Here is a 16,746-nt window from a genome sequence, read left to right as displayed (position 1 = left end):
TTTCTTTTTTCTGCTTGGCCCTGTTATTGCTCCTTTGAGCTATGTTTTAGATAGTTTTTCTTCTTTTTTTTTTGTTCACCTAGGCTAATGACATTATCAAAATATTGTCACCATGTTGAAAAGGGTTAAATAATGTGTGGTTGTGCAGACAAGAAAATCGAACCTCACATGATAGATGTATATAGGTGTGGATTGACATGCATCCAGTCAATAACCTGCAAAGAAAACAGTTGCATTGGGTTTTGTAACCATCAGAATTCAGTTTATGTTAGCGCTCGTTCGTGTGCTAAAATAATGACTTTGAGCACAGATCTGCATGTCAGTACAAGGAACTGATTTGGAACTTGTTTCCATTTATTTGCTATTTTCAAAAAATCTTGACAATATTTACAAAATTGGGAATATTCTTAGAAACATTTTAACTGCCCAATTATTGTATGGGGTGGCCCTGGTGCAAAGTCTAAAACTCTTTTCAGATGTGAACTCCTCAATGACATTCCATGCCATTGAGGAGTATACACCTCATTTCATTCACAGGCGGTTCTGTGCCAATTGGACTTATTACTGTTTTAAATCATATCGCAGTCCACTGTCCCAGTTCATGTGCAGGAACTTCATTTCCAATGTTGCTTTTGGCGATGGTGGCGTCATTAAGCGTGCCGGCTCCATCCGCTCCCAGTCTAGCCATGGGCTGATATTTATCTCCAGATCGCGGAGATCGGCGAGGAATGTTTTTTTTTTTTTTTTTTTTTTTTACCAGGCTCTGTCTAATCTGTCTCTGGGAGAGAAAAAAAAAGACAAGTAAAAAAAGACATATGGAAGGAAGTATGATTGCACAACTTCTGTGGGCCCTTCAAAACAAGGGAAATCTATGAAAATCCCTGGCAGTGTACGGACCACCTAAGGGCGGAAATAGCTGGCACAGAATGTAAAGGGGATAGTTCACCCCAAAAAGTACTTATTTTTGATCACTTACACAGCCCATGAAGTGTTGAATTCATGGAGACTGGTGAACTATCCCTTTAATTTGGGGGGGTCCTTGATGCGTTATTATGGATCCAACATCAGTTCTAGGCAAACCCGGTTGTGACTGGTCAGAAATCTCTTTGATTGACAGTTGTCATATTGCAGGTATGCCTAAACCTTACCTTAACCTCAGTAAAACTAGGCCTAAAGGCCTGTCCATACTTTGACCGAAACCGCCCTTTTCGGTCAAAAGGTCCGGTTCGACTACAAAATGACGTCACTCGCGACTTCTGAAAAGCCTTAGACCGAATGAGTTCGTAAATTTGCACGTCGGTAAGTCCAACTCACCGAACATTTCAGTCAAAGTATGGACAGGCCTTAACCCTAACATCAGTAAGACTATGCCTAACCCTAACCTCAGTAAGACTATGCCTGCCAGGGAGCCAAACAAGACACAGGTGAGGCGGGTCTATCCTAGAACTGAGAACTAATCACGCGTCCTTGACACAAGAGAAGAGTTTGAGAACCAGAGTTTTAGAATGAGGAGTACATTCCCAGCTTCCTGGCAGCCTCAGACTTCCTAGGGGTCTTCCTGTTGGGGAAGGGGTAGTAGTGTTGGTGTAGGTTAGGGGCTGAGGGGGTCTGGGGGGACTGGTAGCCCCCCAGAGCCCCTCTGGTAGCCCCCTGGTAGCCCCCAAGACTGGACTGCCGGGTGAGGGAGGGGGCTGACAGCTTCCTGGAACTCCTTCTGCCGTTCCATTGGCTGTGGTTGTCTGGCAACGCCTCCGGCGCTGCCATGGCGACGGTGTTGTTGTTGTCTCTGTCCAGTTTTCCCGCAGTCAGGACATTCCTGGGAGAAAATGAAAAATAAATAAAATGAGCAAACCGTTTTCCGTCCAGGACTGGAAAAGGTCTGGACTGTTGATTTTGTTCATGAAAAACAATAAAAGTCATGTCCCACAAATATCTAACATTAGGTGAAATATGCGTAAAATCATTTTACATGAAAGCATAAAAAGCATTCTACTACATTAAAGATCTAGACTCCCTATCCAAACTCAAACTGTCCTTAACATACAAGTGAACATAATTAAACTCCTTGAACGCCGTGATGGCAGAATTACTCCAGTGTAATATTCCCTGGGATAGGTGATGTAGCACAGAATATGGAATTAATTCTGAGTCCTACTGTACTGTGTAGACACAAAGGTACAATTCTACATATTATATTCTATGCTTCTGTTTTTGCTACACCTACAGTAACCCCAACCAGGGCCACTGCTGCCCCTCACCCTCAGCCAGTGGCCTTGATGCCCACCAACACCTCCCCTGATTGTACCATTTTGTCCTCTACTCTTTCCTGTCAATATGTTTGACACCAGTGTCTGGTGTTGAGGTTTTCTTACGCCCATATATGGAGATCCGCTACACCTACAGTAACCCCAACCAGGGCCACTGCTGCCCCTCACCCTCAGCCAGTGGCCTTGATGCCCACCAACACCTCCCCTGATTGTACCATTTTGTCCTCTACTCTTTCCTGTCAATATGTTTGACACCAGTGTCTGGTGTTGAGGTTTTCTTACGCCCATATATGGAGATCCCCAGGCATCAAACCCAGGCCCTAACTCGCCAAGGCCCTGCTTGACTTTACTAATTAACATACGTTTATGCCCATATATAGAGATTCCTATATTATCAATATTAACACGTTGCAGTCCGAAATAGAATGGTGGTTGGTAGATTAGCCGTGAAATTTCTATTATTGTATTGTGATCTGAGACATAATATTATGTTTATAAACATGACCCCGCAGCCCCTCCATCTTGAACAGCGCCGCTGTTTTTTCTTTTTTTTTTCCCCCAGGCCAGTAACTCACCATGATTTTCTCGATCTCCGTTGGGATAGAATGGGGGTTTTGGCCGATCGTCGATGTCCCCGTGCGTTTCGCGTGCGCGATCCTTTCACGTAAATGTCCCCGCAAATAGTCCATGTGTGACTGAAGAACAGAACTGAAAAGTTTCGCTAGCATAGCCCCAAGCATGGCTGCAGGAGGAGCTCGAGTGTGTAGACAGTAAACGGATGGGTGGAAGGTGCCTTGGAGAAGGAGAGGCGCTGACGTCACCTCTGCTTCATGCACGGTCTGCATGAGCCATCAGTGCACGAGTGGTGACTAGGGAAGGTTAGACGATCGCCGATTTTCGGATCAAAAGCTTTTATTCCGGTTTTAAAGACAAAGTCCGGGAATGTACGACGTGGCTGAGAGTCCCTGGGGGGATGTGCGATATAGTACGGTTTTAACATTAAGGGGCCCCCCTGGCTTAGAAGGTGTTAAGGACATTATTAAGGATATTATGTTATCAATATTAAGGACATATCTGGGAATGCCCATATTGGTAATGCCCATATATGGGCATGTTTTTAAATAACATTGTTGACTATCATGCAGGGGTCTCCATATACATCACTGGCCAGATGGCCATGTCACCCTGAGGTGTCGTACTAGTTTTTACCACCATAAAAGGAACCCCAACTGAAGTAAGAGCCTCATAATTGTGCTGTATCGGGGTGCCCGCTGGCCTAGTGGTCTAGGGGCATACCACATACTAGGCTATGATGCCTGCTGGCATCGCCGGTTCGATTCCGTTCCGGACGACCTTCGCCACATGTCATTCCCCATCTCTCTCCCCATTTCCTGTCAGTTTACTGTGTCCTATCAAATAAAGGCATAAAAAGCCCAAAAACAAATTAAAAAAAAAAAGAAATTGTGCTGTATTATTGCTATATAGGCCTGGAAACGGGGTAAAATATTGTGGAGCATTTATGAAACAATGAAAAACCTGCCTGTCCAACGAGTGGTCCTCCTGCTCGCCATGGCTGTCCATCCCGCCAGACGTAGAGTTGCAGACGGACCTCGGCGTGGGGGTGGAGCCCTCGTCAGAGCTGCCGGCAGAACCTTCACCAGAGGCGTCCTTAGAGCATCCGGGAGAAGAACCGCCCGCGGAACCGTCCCTAGACGCGCTCACAGAGCTGTCCATCTCCTCCTGCTCCTCCTCTTCCCTGGAGGCGTAGCGTGGGAACGTGGAAGGAGGTTGTTGTTGTTGTTGTGGAGAACCTGCGAGGGAACCTTCTGGGGACGCGTCCACCGATGGCACTCTGGAACCACCACAGAGGTGAAAAGGTTATTGATTGATTGATTGATTGATTTGTTTATTTCCATGACCTGCGAATCACAAGCCCAACCCTGACCGTTGATCGTTTTCTTTTGCTTAAATTATTCTTCACGTTATTATAGTTGACTCAAACCAAGTGTCAGAGGTGACAAGGTTATTATAGTTGACTCAAACTAACTGTCAGAGGTGACAAGGTTGATTGATTGAAGGCTTTATTAGAAGTTTGCAAAGGAAAAGGTAAATGACAGTACAGTTCAGTGATACAAGGTAAACTAAAAGGATATACACCAGAAGAAAGCTTTTGGGCTCGTTTCAATTGTGGTCCTTTTTTAAACTCATAACATCTCAAAACGTTAAGAAAAAGTAATGAAAACTGGAATTGAATGAACATTTTAGCTAACAGTTATAATTAAAAATGAGACTTCACAAAACAGAAACGTGCATTTACAAAACTAACTACAATCATAATGAACATGTACTCAGTTTAAGTCTTTGTCAATATGTTTCATACATAGATCTAGTATTTATTTCTTTATGAACTAATGTAAAGTGTGAAACCGTGCTAACCTTGAGAGGTGTGTGGGATGGTGGAGCTCTGCAGCAGCGTCTCTGGGACCTCCCGGGGAACCTCGAGGAGACCGGTCATCATGTGGTTCTGTTGCCTAAAAAAGGTCAGATCGTGGCTTTGAGAAAACATGGCAGAACAGCACAGAATGCTTGTCTCATTTATTTTCATTGGACATTTATTTATTCTTAAAAATACATCGAGTGGTTAAACTCATTTGTGGTGTCGTCGCGTAAAACAATGCAATGCATTCATCAACATCACTGTTGAAAATAAATTACATCTAGGAATGAATTCATTTAATTTATGCTGTGAACAGTTTTGTTTTTGGATTGTTTTATATACAAATGCCTTTGGTTAGTTTCTTTTTGTCCAAGACCGAAGACTACAATAGAAATAAGTCTCTGTCTGTTTTCTATCATTTTGATATCATGTTTTTTTCTACTGTGAAAAGCCTACATGTCATGTGTTTTCTTTTCTGTTGATGCTTTTTACCTAATATTTAGTCTTGATGCCAATGAATTCCTCCCCACATACATTGCTGTGTGTTTCAACTTGTCACTGCTGTGGTATCCTACTGGCTCACCTGCCAGTGAGGAGCCCCCACCGGGAGAACGTTGAGACTCCATCCTACTCCAAATTTGGTTCCGTTTGTACACTCTAAAGCCCCTTTTCCACTAAGAGGCGGAACCAGAACTTTCCAGAACCTGAACCTATTTTTGTGGTTTTGTTTCCATATAGCGCAGGGCCCAGTTTCAGTCGTTATTTTGGTCCTGCTCCTGAGGAAGTACTAAACTTGAATTCTGGGAACCCATGGGCGGGCCCAGCAGCGCTGCTGCTCTCGTTTGGTCCAACAGAGGTCACGACACAGAGGAGACCGGAGGAGAAGCTCACAACGCTGCCATTTTTTACAATCCTATATTAAAAAACGTATTTGCGTGACGGTGTCTTCCATTTTGCCAAGAGTTATGGCGGTCCTTGAAATTAAAGAGTTTGAGAACCACTGGTGTAATCAGCTCAGATGACTTCACCTTGGAAGAGCTGCAGATGTGTTCTCCTGTGCCGCTGTGCAGTGAGCTTCCAGCAGAAACATCCGAGGAGGAGATGAAGCTCCTGGATGTGGCAGAGTCAACGGAGGAACATCTGAATCTGGCCCCCAGCTGGGAGGGCCGGGTAGTGTCTGAGAAAGAGGAGGCCCCCTGCTGGGAGGAGCTGGTAGTGTCTGAGGGAGAGGAGTCTGGCCTGTTGAACAAACACAACACAACAAGAATCAATAACCAACGTTTTAAAGGTTTTATATTCAGGTTTTTGTCATGGACGGAACACTCATCAAGTGAGCTCAGGTCATCTGGCGGTGCCAAGAAAGACCACAAACAAATAGTATGATGATAACGGCTCTTCATAGAGCTTCTTCAGCTTGGAATATACGCCCCATAAATGTTAGACACAGCAGAAGTACTTTTTAATTTGAAAAGGTTACTTAAATATAAGTAATTAATAATAATAATAATAATATCTCAAATTTATATAGCGCTTTTCTGAGTGCCCAAAGACGCTTTACATGTGGTGCAAGAGAGATTTGCCACAATAACAAAAAATGCAAAGCAGTATTTATTGGTCAGCATAGGTAGATGGCAGACATACAGCATAACAGTGTAGATGAATAGAAGTCAATAATAGTGTCATACACTAGGCCCATGTAGTGCATCAGCTCAGTGCTTGTTAATACACTTGATGGCAGCCACGTGGAAAGTACTCCATAGACTCAGAGGGCAAAGACAGACAGACCTGAGAAGCTGAGAAGGAGACAGCATAGGAGAGAGACAGCAGGACAGCTGAGAGGGAGACAGTGTAGCAGAAATGGACAGCAGGACAGCTGAGAGGGAGACAGTATAGGAGAGACAGACATTAGGACATCTGAAAGGGAGACAGTATAGGAGAGACAGATAGTAGGACAGCTACTAGAGGGAGACAGTATAGGAGAGACAGACAGTAGGACAGCTACTAGAGGGAGACAGTATAGGAGAGACAGACAGCAGGACAGCTACTAGAGGGAGACAGTATAGGAGAGACAGACAGTAGGACAGCTGAGAGGGAGACAGTGTAGGACAGAGGGTAGGACAGCTACAAGAGGGAGGTAGTGTATAGAGAGACAGACAGTAGGACAGCTCACAGCTGAGAGGGAGACAGTGTAGGACAGACAGACAGTAGGACAGCCGAGAGGGAGAGAAAGTGTAGGAGAGACAGACAGTAGGACAGCCGAGAGGGAGAGACAGTGTAGGAGAGACAGACAGGACGACAGCTGAGGGGGAGAGACAGTGTAGGAGAAACACACATCCAACTAACCAGGAGCATGTGGAGGAACTGGTGAAGCTGGTACCAGTTTCAGGGGAAGCTGGTTTGAGTGTAACACCTCCTCCAACATGAAGGCAGGCTCGTCTGTGCAGGCCTAGGATGTAGCGGTGCAAAGGTTAATTCAACTAATCAATTTGATAGATTATTTAAATTAAATCATCTTACTTAAATCAACTTCACGCACAAAACATGTTTAAACATGGCATAAATAATGAAAATAGCATTGTAGAATGTCTATTTTTAATCAAGTAAACTCGCACCGGAAGTTCAATGAAATACATTGCAGAGAATGGAGCCGGCTGGAACATCTTATGAACAAACAATATTTCTAAACGATTCATTTGTGACCTTTGTCATAATAAATCGATTCAGGAATAAAAAAGAAGACAATAAAATGACGTAGGCCTACTGTGCACATTGAAAAACCAGTGACCACAAAACAACCTGAGATAAGAGGCATCTGAACTGCTGCAGGTATCGTTTCAGGCTCGATAGTGAGATTTGGTTGTCAAACTGGCAATGATGGACAGTCTTGTGATACTTTGGCACGTTCAAACATACTTTCTGCTCTTTGGATACAAACCTATAGTGTACACATCGAAAAGCAACACAGCAGAAAACAATGTGTGATGTGTCTTCTTTTATTTTCCTGGACAGAGTATTTTACAAAAGCTCTGAATCTTTCAGAAATTCTAAAGAACAAAAAGTAAAGGTCGTTACGTAGCCTATGAACAATCAAAATCAGTGCCAATTTTGTATGGCGTATAAATGAATAACCACATCATTCATCTCTTGTTTTTCGTTTGCATTACCTACCAACATGACAAGCTATGGTCCTCACACACACTGAAGTTCGTGTTAAAGGTTTGAATCTATTTTGAAAGGAAATTGCAATGGAAAAGTTGATGGTTGATATTTACAAAAACCAGTAGGCACACTTATTACCATTTATTTTCATGTTTAATATTTTCCAAAATTATAATAATGGGATTCAATGGGTCTATGGGCTGAAAATAGTTTTGTAATCTTAATTTATCTCCACTTCACAGATGATTAGCCATGCGTGTTTTACCAGAGCCCCCCTATTAGTCAGCATTACCTGCTTCCACCTCTCACAGCGAGGATGTAAGGTTGGATTTTGAGAGGCAAATTCTCTTTTTTTGGTGCCTCAGTGGGTCACCAAGTAAGTGCACATACCATATTAAGTAAAGAAAGCTCCAGTCCTTCCTTCCTTCTTGCATGCAGCTGAACCCGGTTATAATCTGCCCAAGGCACATAATGCATGTGATCATGGCACTACCACTACTCTGTGAGACACCGTGCCCGCCTCTTTTTTAGCATTTTTTTAAATTGTATCAAACTTTGTATTACCATTATTAAATACAACTTTTTTGTATTTTTTTATTTGGTAATTGTAATTGATTATCAGGTTGGTCCTGACCCCATTCACATGACAGAGGAATCATGGAATCATTTACTGCCCTCCCCTCAGACGCAGGACAAGATGGAGGGTGGATTCTTTCTGGATGTTGTAGTCAGAAAGGGTGCGTCCATCTTCCAGTTGCTTGCCCGCGAAGATCAGTCTTTGCTGGTCAGGGGGAATTCCTTCCTTGTCTTGGATCTTGGCTTTGACATTTTCAATGTTGTCACTTGCCTCAACCTCCAAGGTAATGGTCTTTCCTGTGAGAGTCTTGACAAAGATCTGCATTCCTCCCCTCAGACGCAGCACAAGATGGAGGGTGGATTCTTTCTGGATGTTGTAGTCAGAAAGGGTGCGTCCATCTTCCAGTTGCTTGCCCGCGAAGATCAGTCTTTGCTGGTCAGGGGGAATTCCTTCCTTGTCTTGGATCTTGGCTTTAACATTTTCAATGTTGTCACTTGCCTCAACCTCCAAGGTAATGGTCTTTCCTGTGAGAGTCTTGACGAAGATCTGCATTCCTCCCCTCAGACGCAGCACAAGATGGAGGGTGGATTCTTTCTGGATGTTGTAGTCAGAAAGGGTACGTCCATCTTCCAATTGCTTACCAGCGAAGATCAGTCTCTGCTGGTCAGGGGGAATTCCTTCCTTGTCTTGGATCTTGGCTTTAACATTTTCAATGTTGTCACTTGCCTCAACCTCCAAGGTAATGGTCTTTCCTGTGAGAGTCTTGACGAAGATCTGCATTCCCCCCCTCAGACGCAGGACAAGATGGAGGGTGGATTCTTTCTGGATGTTGTAGTCAGAAAGGGTACGTCCATCTTCCAATTGCTTACCAGCGAAGATCAGTCTCTGCTGGTCAGGGGGAATTCCTTCCTTGTCTTGGATCTTGGCTTTTACATTTTCAATGTTGTCACTTGCCTCAACCTCCAAGGTAATGGTCTTTCCTGTGAGAGTCTTGACGAAGATCTGCATTCCTCCCCTCAGACGCAGCACAAGATGGAGGGTGGATTCTTTCTGGATGTTGTAGTCAGAAAGGGTACGTCCATCTTCCAATTGCTTACCAGCGAAGATCAGTCTCTGCTGGTCAGGGGGAATTCCTTCCTTGTCTTGGATCTTGGCTTTTACATTTTCAATGTTATCACTTGCCTCAACCTCCAAGGTAATGGTCTTTCCTGTGAGTGTCTTCACAAAAATCTGCATTCCTCCCCTCAGACGCAGGACAAGATGGAGGGTGGATTCTTTCTGGATGTTGTAGTCAGAAAGGGTAAGTCCATCTTCCAATTGCTTACCAGCGAAGATCAGTCTCTGCTGGTCAGGGGGAATTCCTTCCTTGTCTTGGATCTTGGCTTTAACATTTTCAATGTTGTCACTTGCCTCAACCTCCAAGGTAATGGTCTTTCCTGTGAGAGTCTTGACGAAGATCTGCATTCCTCCCCTCAGACGCAGCACAAGATGGAGGGTGGATTCTTTCTGGATGTTGTAGTCAGAAAGGGTACGTCCATCTTCCAATTGCTTACCAGCGAAGATCAGTCTCTGCTGGTCAGGGGGAATTCCTTCCTTGTCTTGGATCTTGGCTTTTACATTTTCAATGTTATCACTTGCCTCAACCTCCAAGGTAATGGTCTTTCCTGTGAGTGTCTTCACAAAAATCTGCATGTTTGCGGAATATTAATTGCTATCTGTATACTTAGTTTCTTAGTATACTGTTCTCTGGAACCAACACACTGCAAACTGCACCGGATGCATGAGCATACCTTCTCTTATATTGACAGTGATGTCACAGTTATGTCACAGTTCACTATGTCACTAAGCTCAAACATCTGGCTTTGTCCCCATGTGGTCTTTAACATAATACATCTATGATGTCAGACGTTAGTCATATCCATATTTGGGAAAATATTTTGTCCACATTTTGTCCAACTTAAACAACTAACCGCAACTCGAATCGCACTTGCAAATGAATTCCGTCCTGCACACCCTTGCCCTTTGGAGTGAGGTCGCTTTTCGCCCATAGGCGTCTTACTGGTACGGCACACTGACTATCAAGAAAATGAAAACATGGTACTTTGTCTCAAAATGATTGCTGACCTCTGATCTATACATTGATATTGAAATATTCTTTATATTAGAAGTTGTTAATAAATAAATTAATACACTTCTTTTTTATTTGAAAGATTAATGTAAAGGGTAATGACTCGTACCTAGATGAGTGTATAAACTTGGATAGAGTAATGGATAGAGTAATGGATAAAGTGATGATGAAGTGAAAAAGTAAAGGTCGTTACGTAGCCTATGAACAATCAAAATCAGCGACAATTTTGTATGGCGTATAAATTAATAACCACATCATTCATCTCTTGTTTCTCATTTGCATTACCTACGAACATGACAAGCTATGGTCCTCACACACACTTAAAGTTTTACTATGTAACTTTTTTTATAAAACAAATCTTAAAATTGTCCTAACTGTTAAATTGCTAAAGTTTTAGAACACCCACTCCGTTATTTTCAGCTTCTGAAGCCTTCTCTTTATATGTTTTCTATGAGCCGTGAGGGGGGGAGAATTTCGCGCCATGATGACGTAATCTGCATCATCTGTATACGTTGTGTATACGTTGCCCAATCACATCGCCGATCATGCACACATGGTACACTACCGGCCAATCACAGCTTATCTGCCCTGGTCTTGAAGTGGGGTCGCCATATTTGTAGTCGCCGTGTGTCTCTTTACTCAAAAAGTAATCTCGCCTACCAGGCAGGGTGAAGTCGTCCGTTTCTCCGGAATGCCTGAACGCCCAGGAACCAGGGACCCCTCTAAAGATAGCTCTCGGCGTTGTGGAGGCAGACGCGGGGGTGTGAAGGTACGAAAAACGGGCGAAAGACGCGAACGCGACCGCGGTTTGCTATATGGCTACTGACCACTAGTTGAGAATCTTACACAGTATAGCTTTAAGTTCAGTGTTAAAGGTTTGAATCTATTTTGAAAGGAATTTGCAATGGAAAAGTTGATGGTTGAAATTTACGAAAACCAGTAGGCACACTTATTACCACACATATATTTTCATGTTTAATATTTTCCAAAATTCTAATAATGGGATTCAATGGGTCTATGGACTGAAAATAGTTTGGAATCTTAATTTATCTCCACTGCACAGGTGATTAGCCATGCATGTTTTACCAGAGCCCTATTAGTCAGCATTACCTGCTTCCACCTCTCACAGCGAGGATCTAGTTGGATTTTGAGACGCAAATGTTCTTTTTTTGGTGCCTCAGTGGGTCACCAAGTGCACATACCATATAAAGTAAAGAAAGCTCCAGTCCTTCCTTCCTTCTTGCATGCAGCTGAACCCGGTTTGAATCTGCCCAAGGCACATAATGCATGTGATCATGGTATATGCACTACTCTGTGAGACACCGTGCCCGCCTCTTTTTAATAGATGTTTTTTCATTTTTTTAATTGTATCAAACTTTGTATTACCATTATTAAATATACAACTTTTTTTGTATTGTTTTTCTTTGGTAATTGTAATTGATTATCAGGTTGGTCCTGACCCCATTCACATGACAGGGGAATCATGGAATCATTTACTGCCCTCCCCTCAGACGCAGGACAAGATGGAGGGTGGATTCTTTCTGGATGTTGTAGTCAGAAAGGGTACGTCCATCTTCCAATTGCTTACCAGCGAAGATCAGTCTCTGCTGGTCAGGGGGAATTCCTTCCTTGTCTTGGATCTTGGCTTTTACATTTTCAATGTTGTCACTTGCCTCAACCTCCAAGGTAATGGTCTTTCCTGTGAGAGTCTTGACGAAGATCTGCATTCCTCCCCTCAGACGCAGCACAAGATGGAGGGTGGATTCTTTCTGGATGTTGTAGTCAGAAAGGGTACGTCCATCTTCCAATTGCTTACCAGCGAAGATCAGTCTCTGCTGGTCAGGGGGAATTCCTTCCTTGTCTTGGATCTTGGCTTTAACATTTTCAATGTTGTCACTTGCCTCAACCTCCAAGGTAATGGTCTTTCCTGTGAGAGTCTTGACGAAGATCTGCATTCCTCCCCTCAGACGCAGCACAAGATGGAGGGTGGATTCTTTCTGGATGTTGTAGTCAGAAAGGGTACGTCCATCTTCCAATTGCTTACCAGCGAAGATCAGTCTCTGCTGGTCAGGGGGAATTCCTTCCTTGTCTTGGATCTTGGCTTTTACATTTTCAATGTTGTCACTTGCCTCAACCTCCAAGGTAATGGTCTTTCCTGTGAGAGTCTTGACGAAGATCTGCATTCCTCCCCTCAGACGCAGCACAAGATGGAGGGTGGATTCTTTCTGGATGTTGTAGTCAGAAAGGGTACGTCCATCTTCCAATTGCTTACCAGCGAAGATCAGTCTCTGCTGGTCAGGGGGAATTCCTTCCTTGTCTTGGATCTTGGCTTTAACATTTTCAATGTTGTCACTTGCCTCAACCTCCAAGGTAATGGTCTTTCCTGTGAGAGTCTTGACGAAGATCTGCATTCCTCCCCTCAGACGCAGCACAAGATGGAGGGTGGATTCTTTCTGGATGTTGTAGTCAGAAAGGGTACGTCCATCTTCCAATTGCTTACCAGCGAAGATCAGTCTCTGCTGGTCAGGGGGAATTCCTTCCTTGTCTTGGATCTTGGCTTTTACATTTTCAATGTTATCACTTGCCTCAACCTCCAAGGTAATGGTCTTTCCTGTGAGTGTCTTCACAAAAATCTGCATGTTTGCGGAATATTAATTGCTATCTGTATACTTAGTTTCTTAGTATACCTTTCTCTGGAACCAACACACTGCAAACTGCACCGGATGCATGAGCATACCTTCTCTTATATTGACAGTGATGTCACAGTTCACTATGTCACTAAGCTCAAACATCTGGCTTTGTCCCCATGTGGTCTTTAACATAAGACATCTATGATGTCAGACGTTAGTCATATCCATATTTGGGAAAATATTTTGTCCACATTTTGTCCAACTTAAACAACTAACCGCAACTCGAATCGCACTTGCAAATGAATTCCGTCCTGCGCACCCTTGCCCTTTGGAGTGAGGTCGCTTTTCGCCCATAGGCGTCTTACTGGTACGGCACACTGACTATCAAGAAAATGAAAACATGGTACTTTGTCTCAAAATGATTGCTGACCTCTGATCTATACATTGATATTGAAATATTCTTTATATTAGAAGTTGTTCATAAATAAATTAATACACTTATTCTTTTTTATTTGAAAGATTAATGTAAAGGGTAATGACTCGTACCTAGATGAGTGTATAAACTTGGATAGAGTAATGGATAGAGTGATGATGAAGTGAAAAAGTAAAGGTCGTTACGTAGCCTATGAACAATCAAAATCAGCGACAATTTTGTATGGCGTATAAATTAATAACCACATCATTCATCTCTTGTTTCTCATTTGCATTACCTACCAACATGACAAGCTATGGTCCTCACACACACTGAAGTTCAGTGTTAAAGGTTTGAATCTATTTTGAAAGGAAATTGCAATGGAAAAGTTGATGGTTGAAATTTACGAAAACCAGTAGGCACACTTATTACCACACATATATTTTCATGTTTAATATTTTCCAAAATTCTAATAATGGGATTCAATGGGTCTATGGACTGAAAATAGTTTGGAATCTTAATTTATCTCCACTGCACAGGTGATTAGCCATGCATGTTTTACCAGAGCCCTATTAGTCAGCATTACCTGCTTCCACCTCTCACAGCGAGGATGTAGGGTTGGATTTTGAGAGGCAAATGTCCTTTTTTTGGTGCCTCAGTGGGTCACCAAGTAAGTGCACATACCATATAAAGTAAAGAAAGCTCCAGTCCTTCCTTCCTTCTTGAATGCAGCTAAACCCGGTTTGAATCTGCCCAAGGCACATAATGCATGTGATCATGGTATATGCACTACTCTGTGAGACACCGTGCCCGCCTCTTTTTAATAGATGTTTTTTCATTTTTTTAAATTGTATCAAACTTTGTATTACCATTATTAAATATACAACTTTTTTTGTATTTTTTTCTTTGGTAATTGTAATTGATTATCAGGTTGGTCCTGACCCCATTCACATGACAGGGGAATCATGGAATCATTTACTGCCCTCCCCTCAGACGCAGGACAAGATGGAGGGTGGATTCTTTCTGGATGTTGTAGTCAGAAAGGGTACGTCCATCTTCCAATTGCTTACCAGCGAAGATCAGTCTCTGCTGGTCAGGGGGAATTCCTTCCTTGTCTTGGATCTTGGCTTTTACATTTTCAATGTTATCACTTGCCTCAACCTCCAAGGTAATGGTCTTTCCTGTGAGTGTCTTCACAAAAATCTGCATGTTTGCGGAATATTAATTGCTATCTGTATACTTAGTTTCTTAGTATACCTTTCTCTGGAACCAACACACTGCAAACTGCACCGGATGCATGAGCATACCTTCTCTTATATTGACAGTGATGTCACAGTTCACTATGTCACTAAGCTCAAACATCTGGCTTTGTCCCCATGTGGTCTTTAACATAAGACATCTATGATGTCAGACGTTAGTCATATCCATATTTGGGAAAATATTTTGTCCACATTTTGTCCAACTTAAACAACTAACCGCAACTCGAATCGCACTTGCAAATGAATTCCGTCCTGCGCACCCTTGCCCTTTGGAGTGAGGTCGCTTTTCGCCCATAGGCGTCTTACTGGTACGGCACACTGACTATCAAGAAAATGAAAACATGGTACTTTGTCTCAAAATGATTGCTGACCTCTGATCTATACATTGATATTGAAATATTCTTTATATTAGAAGTTGTTCATAAATAAATTAATACACTTATTCTTTTTTATTTGAAAGATTAATGTAAAGGGTAATGACTCGTACCTAGATGAGTGTATAAACTTGGATAGAGTAATGGATAGAGTGATGATGAAGTGAAAAAGTAAAGGTCGTTACGTAGCCTATGAACAATCAAAATCAGCGACAATTTTGTATGGCGTATAAATTAATAACCACATCATTCATCTCTTGTTTCTCATTTGCATTACCTACCAACATGACAAGCTATGGTCCTCACACACACTGAAGTTCAGTGTTAAAGGTTTGAATCTATTTTGAAAGGAAATTGCAATGGAAAAGTTGATGGTTGAAATTTACGAAAACCAGTAGGCACACTTATTACCACACATATATTTTCATGTTTAATATTTTCCAAAATTCTAATAATGGGATTCAATGGGTCTATGGACTGAAAATAGTTTGGAATCTTAATTTATCTCCACTGCACAGGTGATTAGCCATGCATGTTTTACCAGAGCCCTATTAGTCAGCATTACCTGCTTCCACCTCTCACAGCGAGGATGTAGGGTTGGATTTTGAGAGGCAAATGTCCTTTTTTTGGTGCCTCAGTGGGTCACCAAGTAAGTGCACATACCATATAAAGTAAAGAAAGCTCCAGTCCTTCCTTCCTTCTTGAATGCAGCTAAACCCGGTTTGAATCTGCCCAAGGCACATAATGCATGTGATCATGGTATATGCACTACTCTGTGAGACACCGTGCCCGCCTCTTTTTAATAGATGTTTTTTCATTTTTTTAAATTGTATCAAACTTTGTATTACCATTATTAAATATACAACTTTTTTTGTATTTTTTTCTTTGGTAATTGTAATTGATTATCAGGTTGGTCCTGACCCCATTCACATGACAGGGGAATCATGGAATCATTTACTGCCCTCCCCTCAGACGCAGGACAAGATGGAGGGTGGATTCTTTCTGGATGTTGTAGTCAGAAAGGGTACGTCCATCTTCCAATTGCTTACCAGCGAAGATCAGTCTCTGCTGGTCAGGGGGAATTCCTTCCTTGTCTTGGATCTTGGCTTTTACATTTTCAATGTTGTCACTTGCCTCAACCTCCAAGGTAATGGTCTTTCCTGTGAGAGTCTTGACGAAGATCTGCATTCCTCCCCTCAGACGCAGCACAAGATGGAGGGTGGATTCTTTCTGGATGTTGTAGTCAGAAAGGGTACGTCCATCTTCCAATTGCTTACCAGCGAAGATCAGTCTCTGCTGGTCAGGGGGAATTCCTTCCTTGTCTTGGATCTTGGCTTTTACATTTTCAATGTTGTCACTTGCCTCAACCTCCAAGGTAATGGTCTTTCCTGTGAGAGTCTTGACGAAGATCTGCATTCCTCCCCTCAGACGCAGGACAAGATGGAGGGTGGATTCTTTCTGGATGTTGTAGTCAGAAAGGGTACGTCCATCTTCCAATTGCTT

The 16,746-nt window shown here is 42.6% G+C and overlaps 1 protein-coding gene across 1 annotated transcript in view; it reads right to left on the bottom strand.

The window, feature by feature from the left end:
• Positions 1-1,500: 1,500 nt before the first annotated feature.
• The window catches only part of LOC308286939 (uncharacterized protein), a gene marked incomplete at both ends in the record, with an annotated part of 31,642 nt that continues 16,396 nt past the window's right edge, over positions 1,501-16,746 (bottom strand). The window contains 5 exons of the mRNA XM_080728061.1: positions 1,501-1,816; positions 3,808-4,119; positions 4,704-4,798; positions 5,733-5,943; positions 7,048-7,150. Of these exons, the coding sequence (XP_080584187.1) occupies positions 1,501-1,816; positions 3,808-4,119; positions 4,704-4,798; positions 5,733-5,943; positions 7,048-7,150 (1,037 nt within the window). The remainder of the gene's footprint in view (positions 1,817-3,807; positions 4,120-4,703; positions 4,799-5,732; positions 5,944-7,047; positions 7,151-16,746) is intronic.

The sequence above is a fragment of the Nannobrachium achirus genome (genome assembly GCF_963921795.1).
Source record: "Nannobrachium achirus genome assembly, chromosome: 6".
Taxonomy (NCBI): domain Eukaryota; kingdom Metazoa; phylum Chordata; class Actinopteri; order Myctophiformes; family Myctophidae; genus Nannobrachium; species Nannobrachium achirus.
Note: the sequence above shows the minus strand (reverse complement) of the source record. Positions and strands in the feature narration are given on the sequence as shown.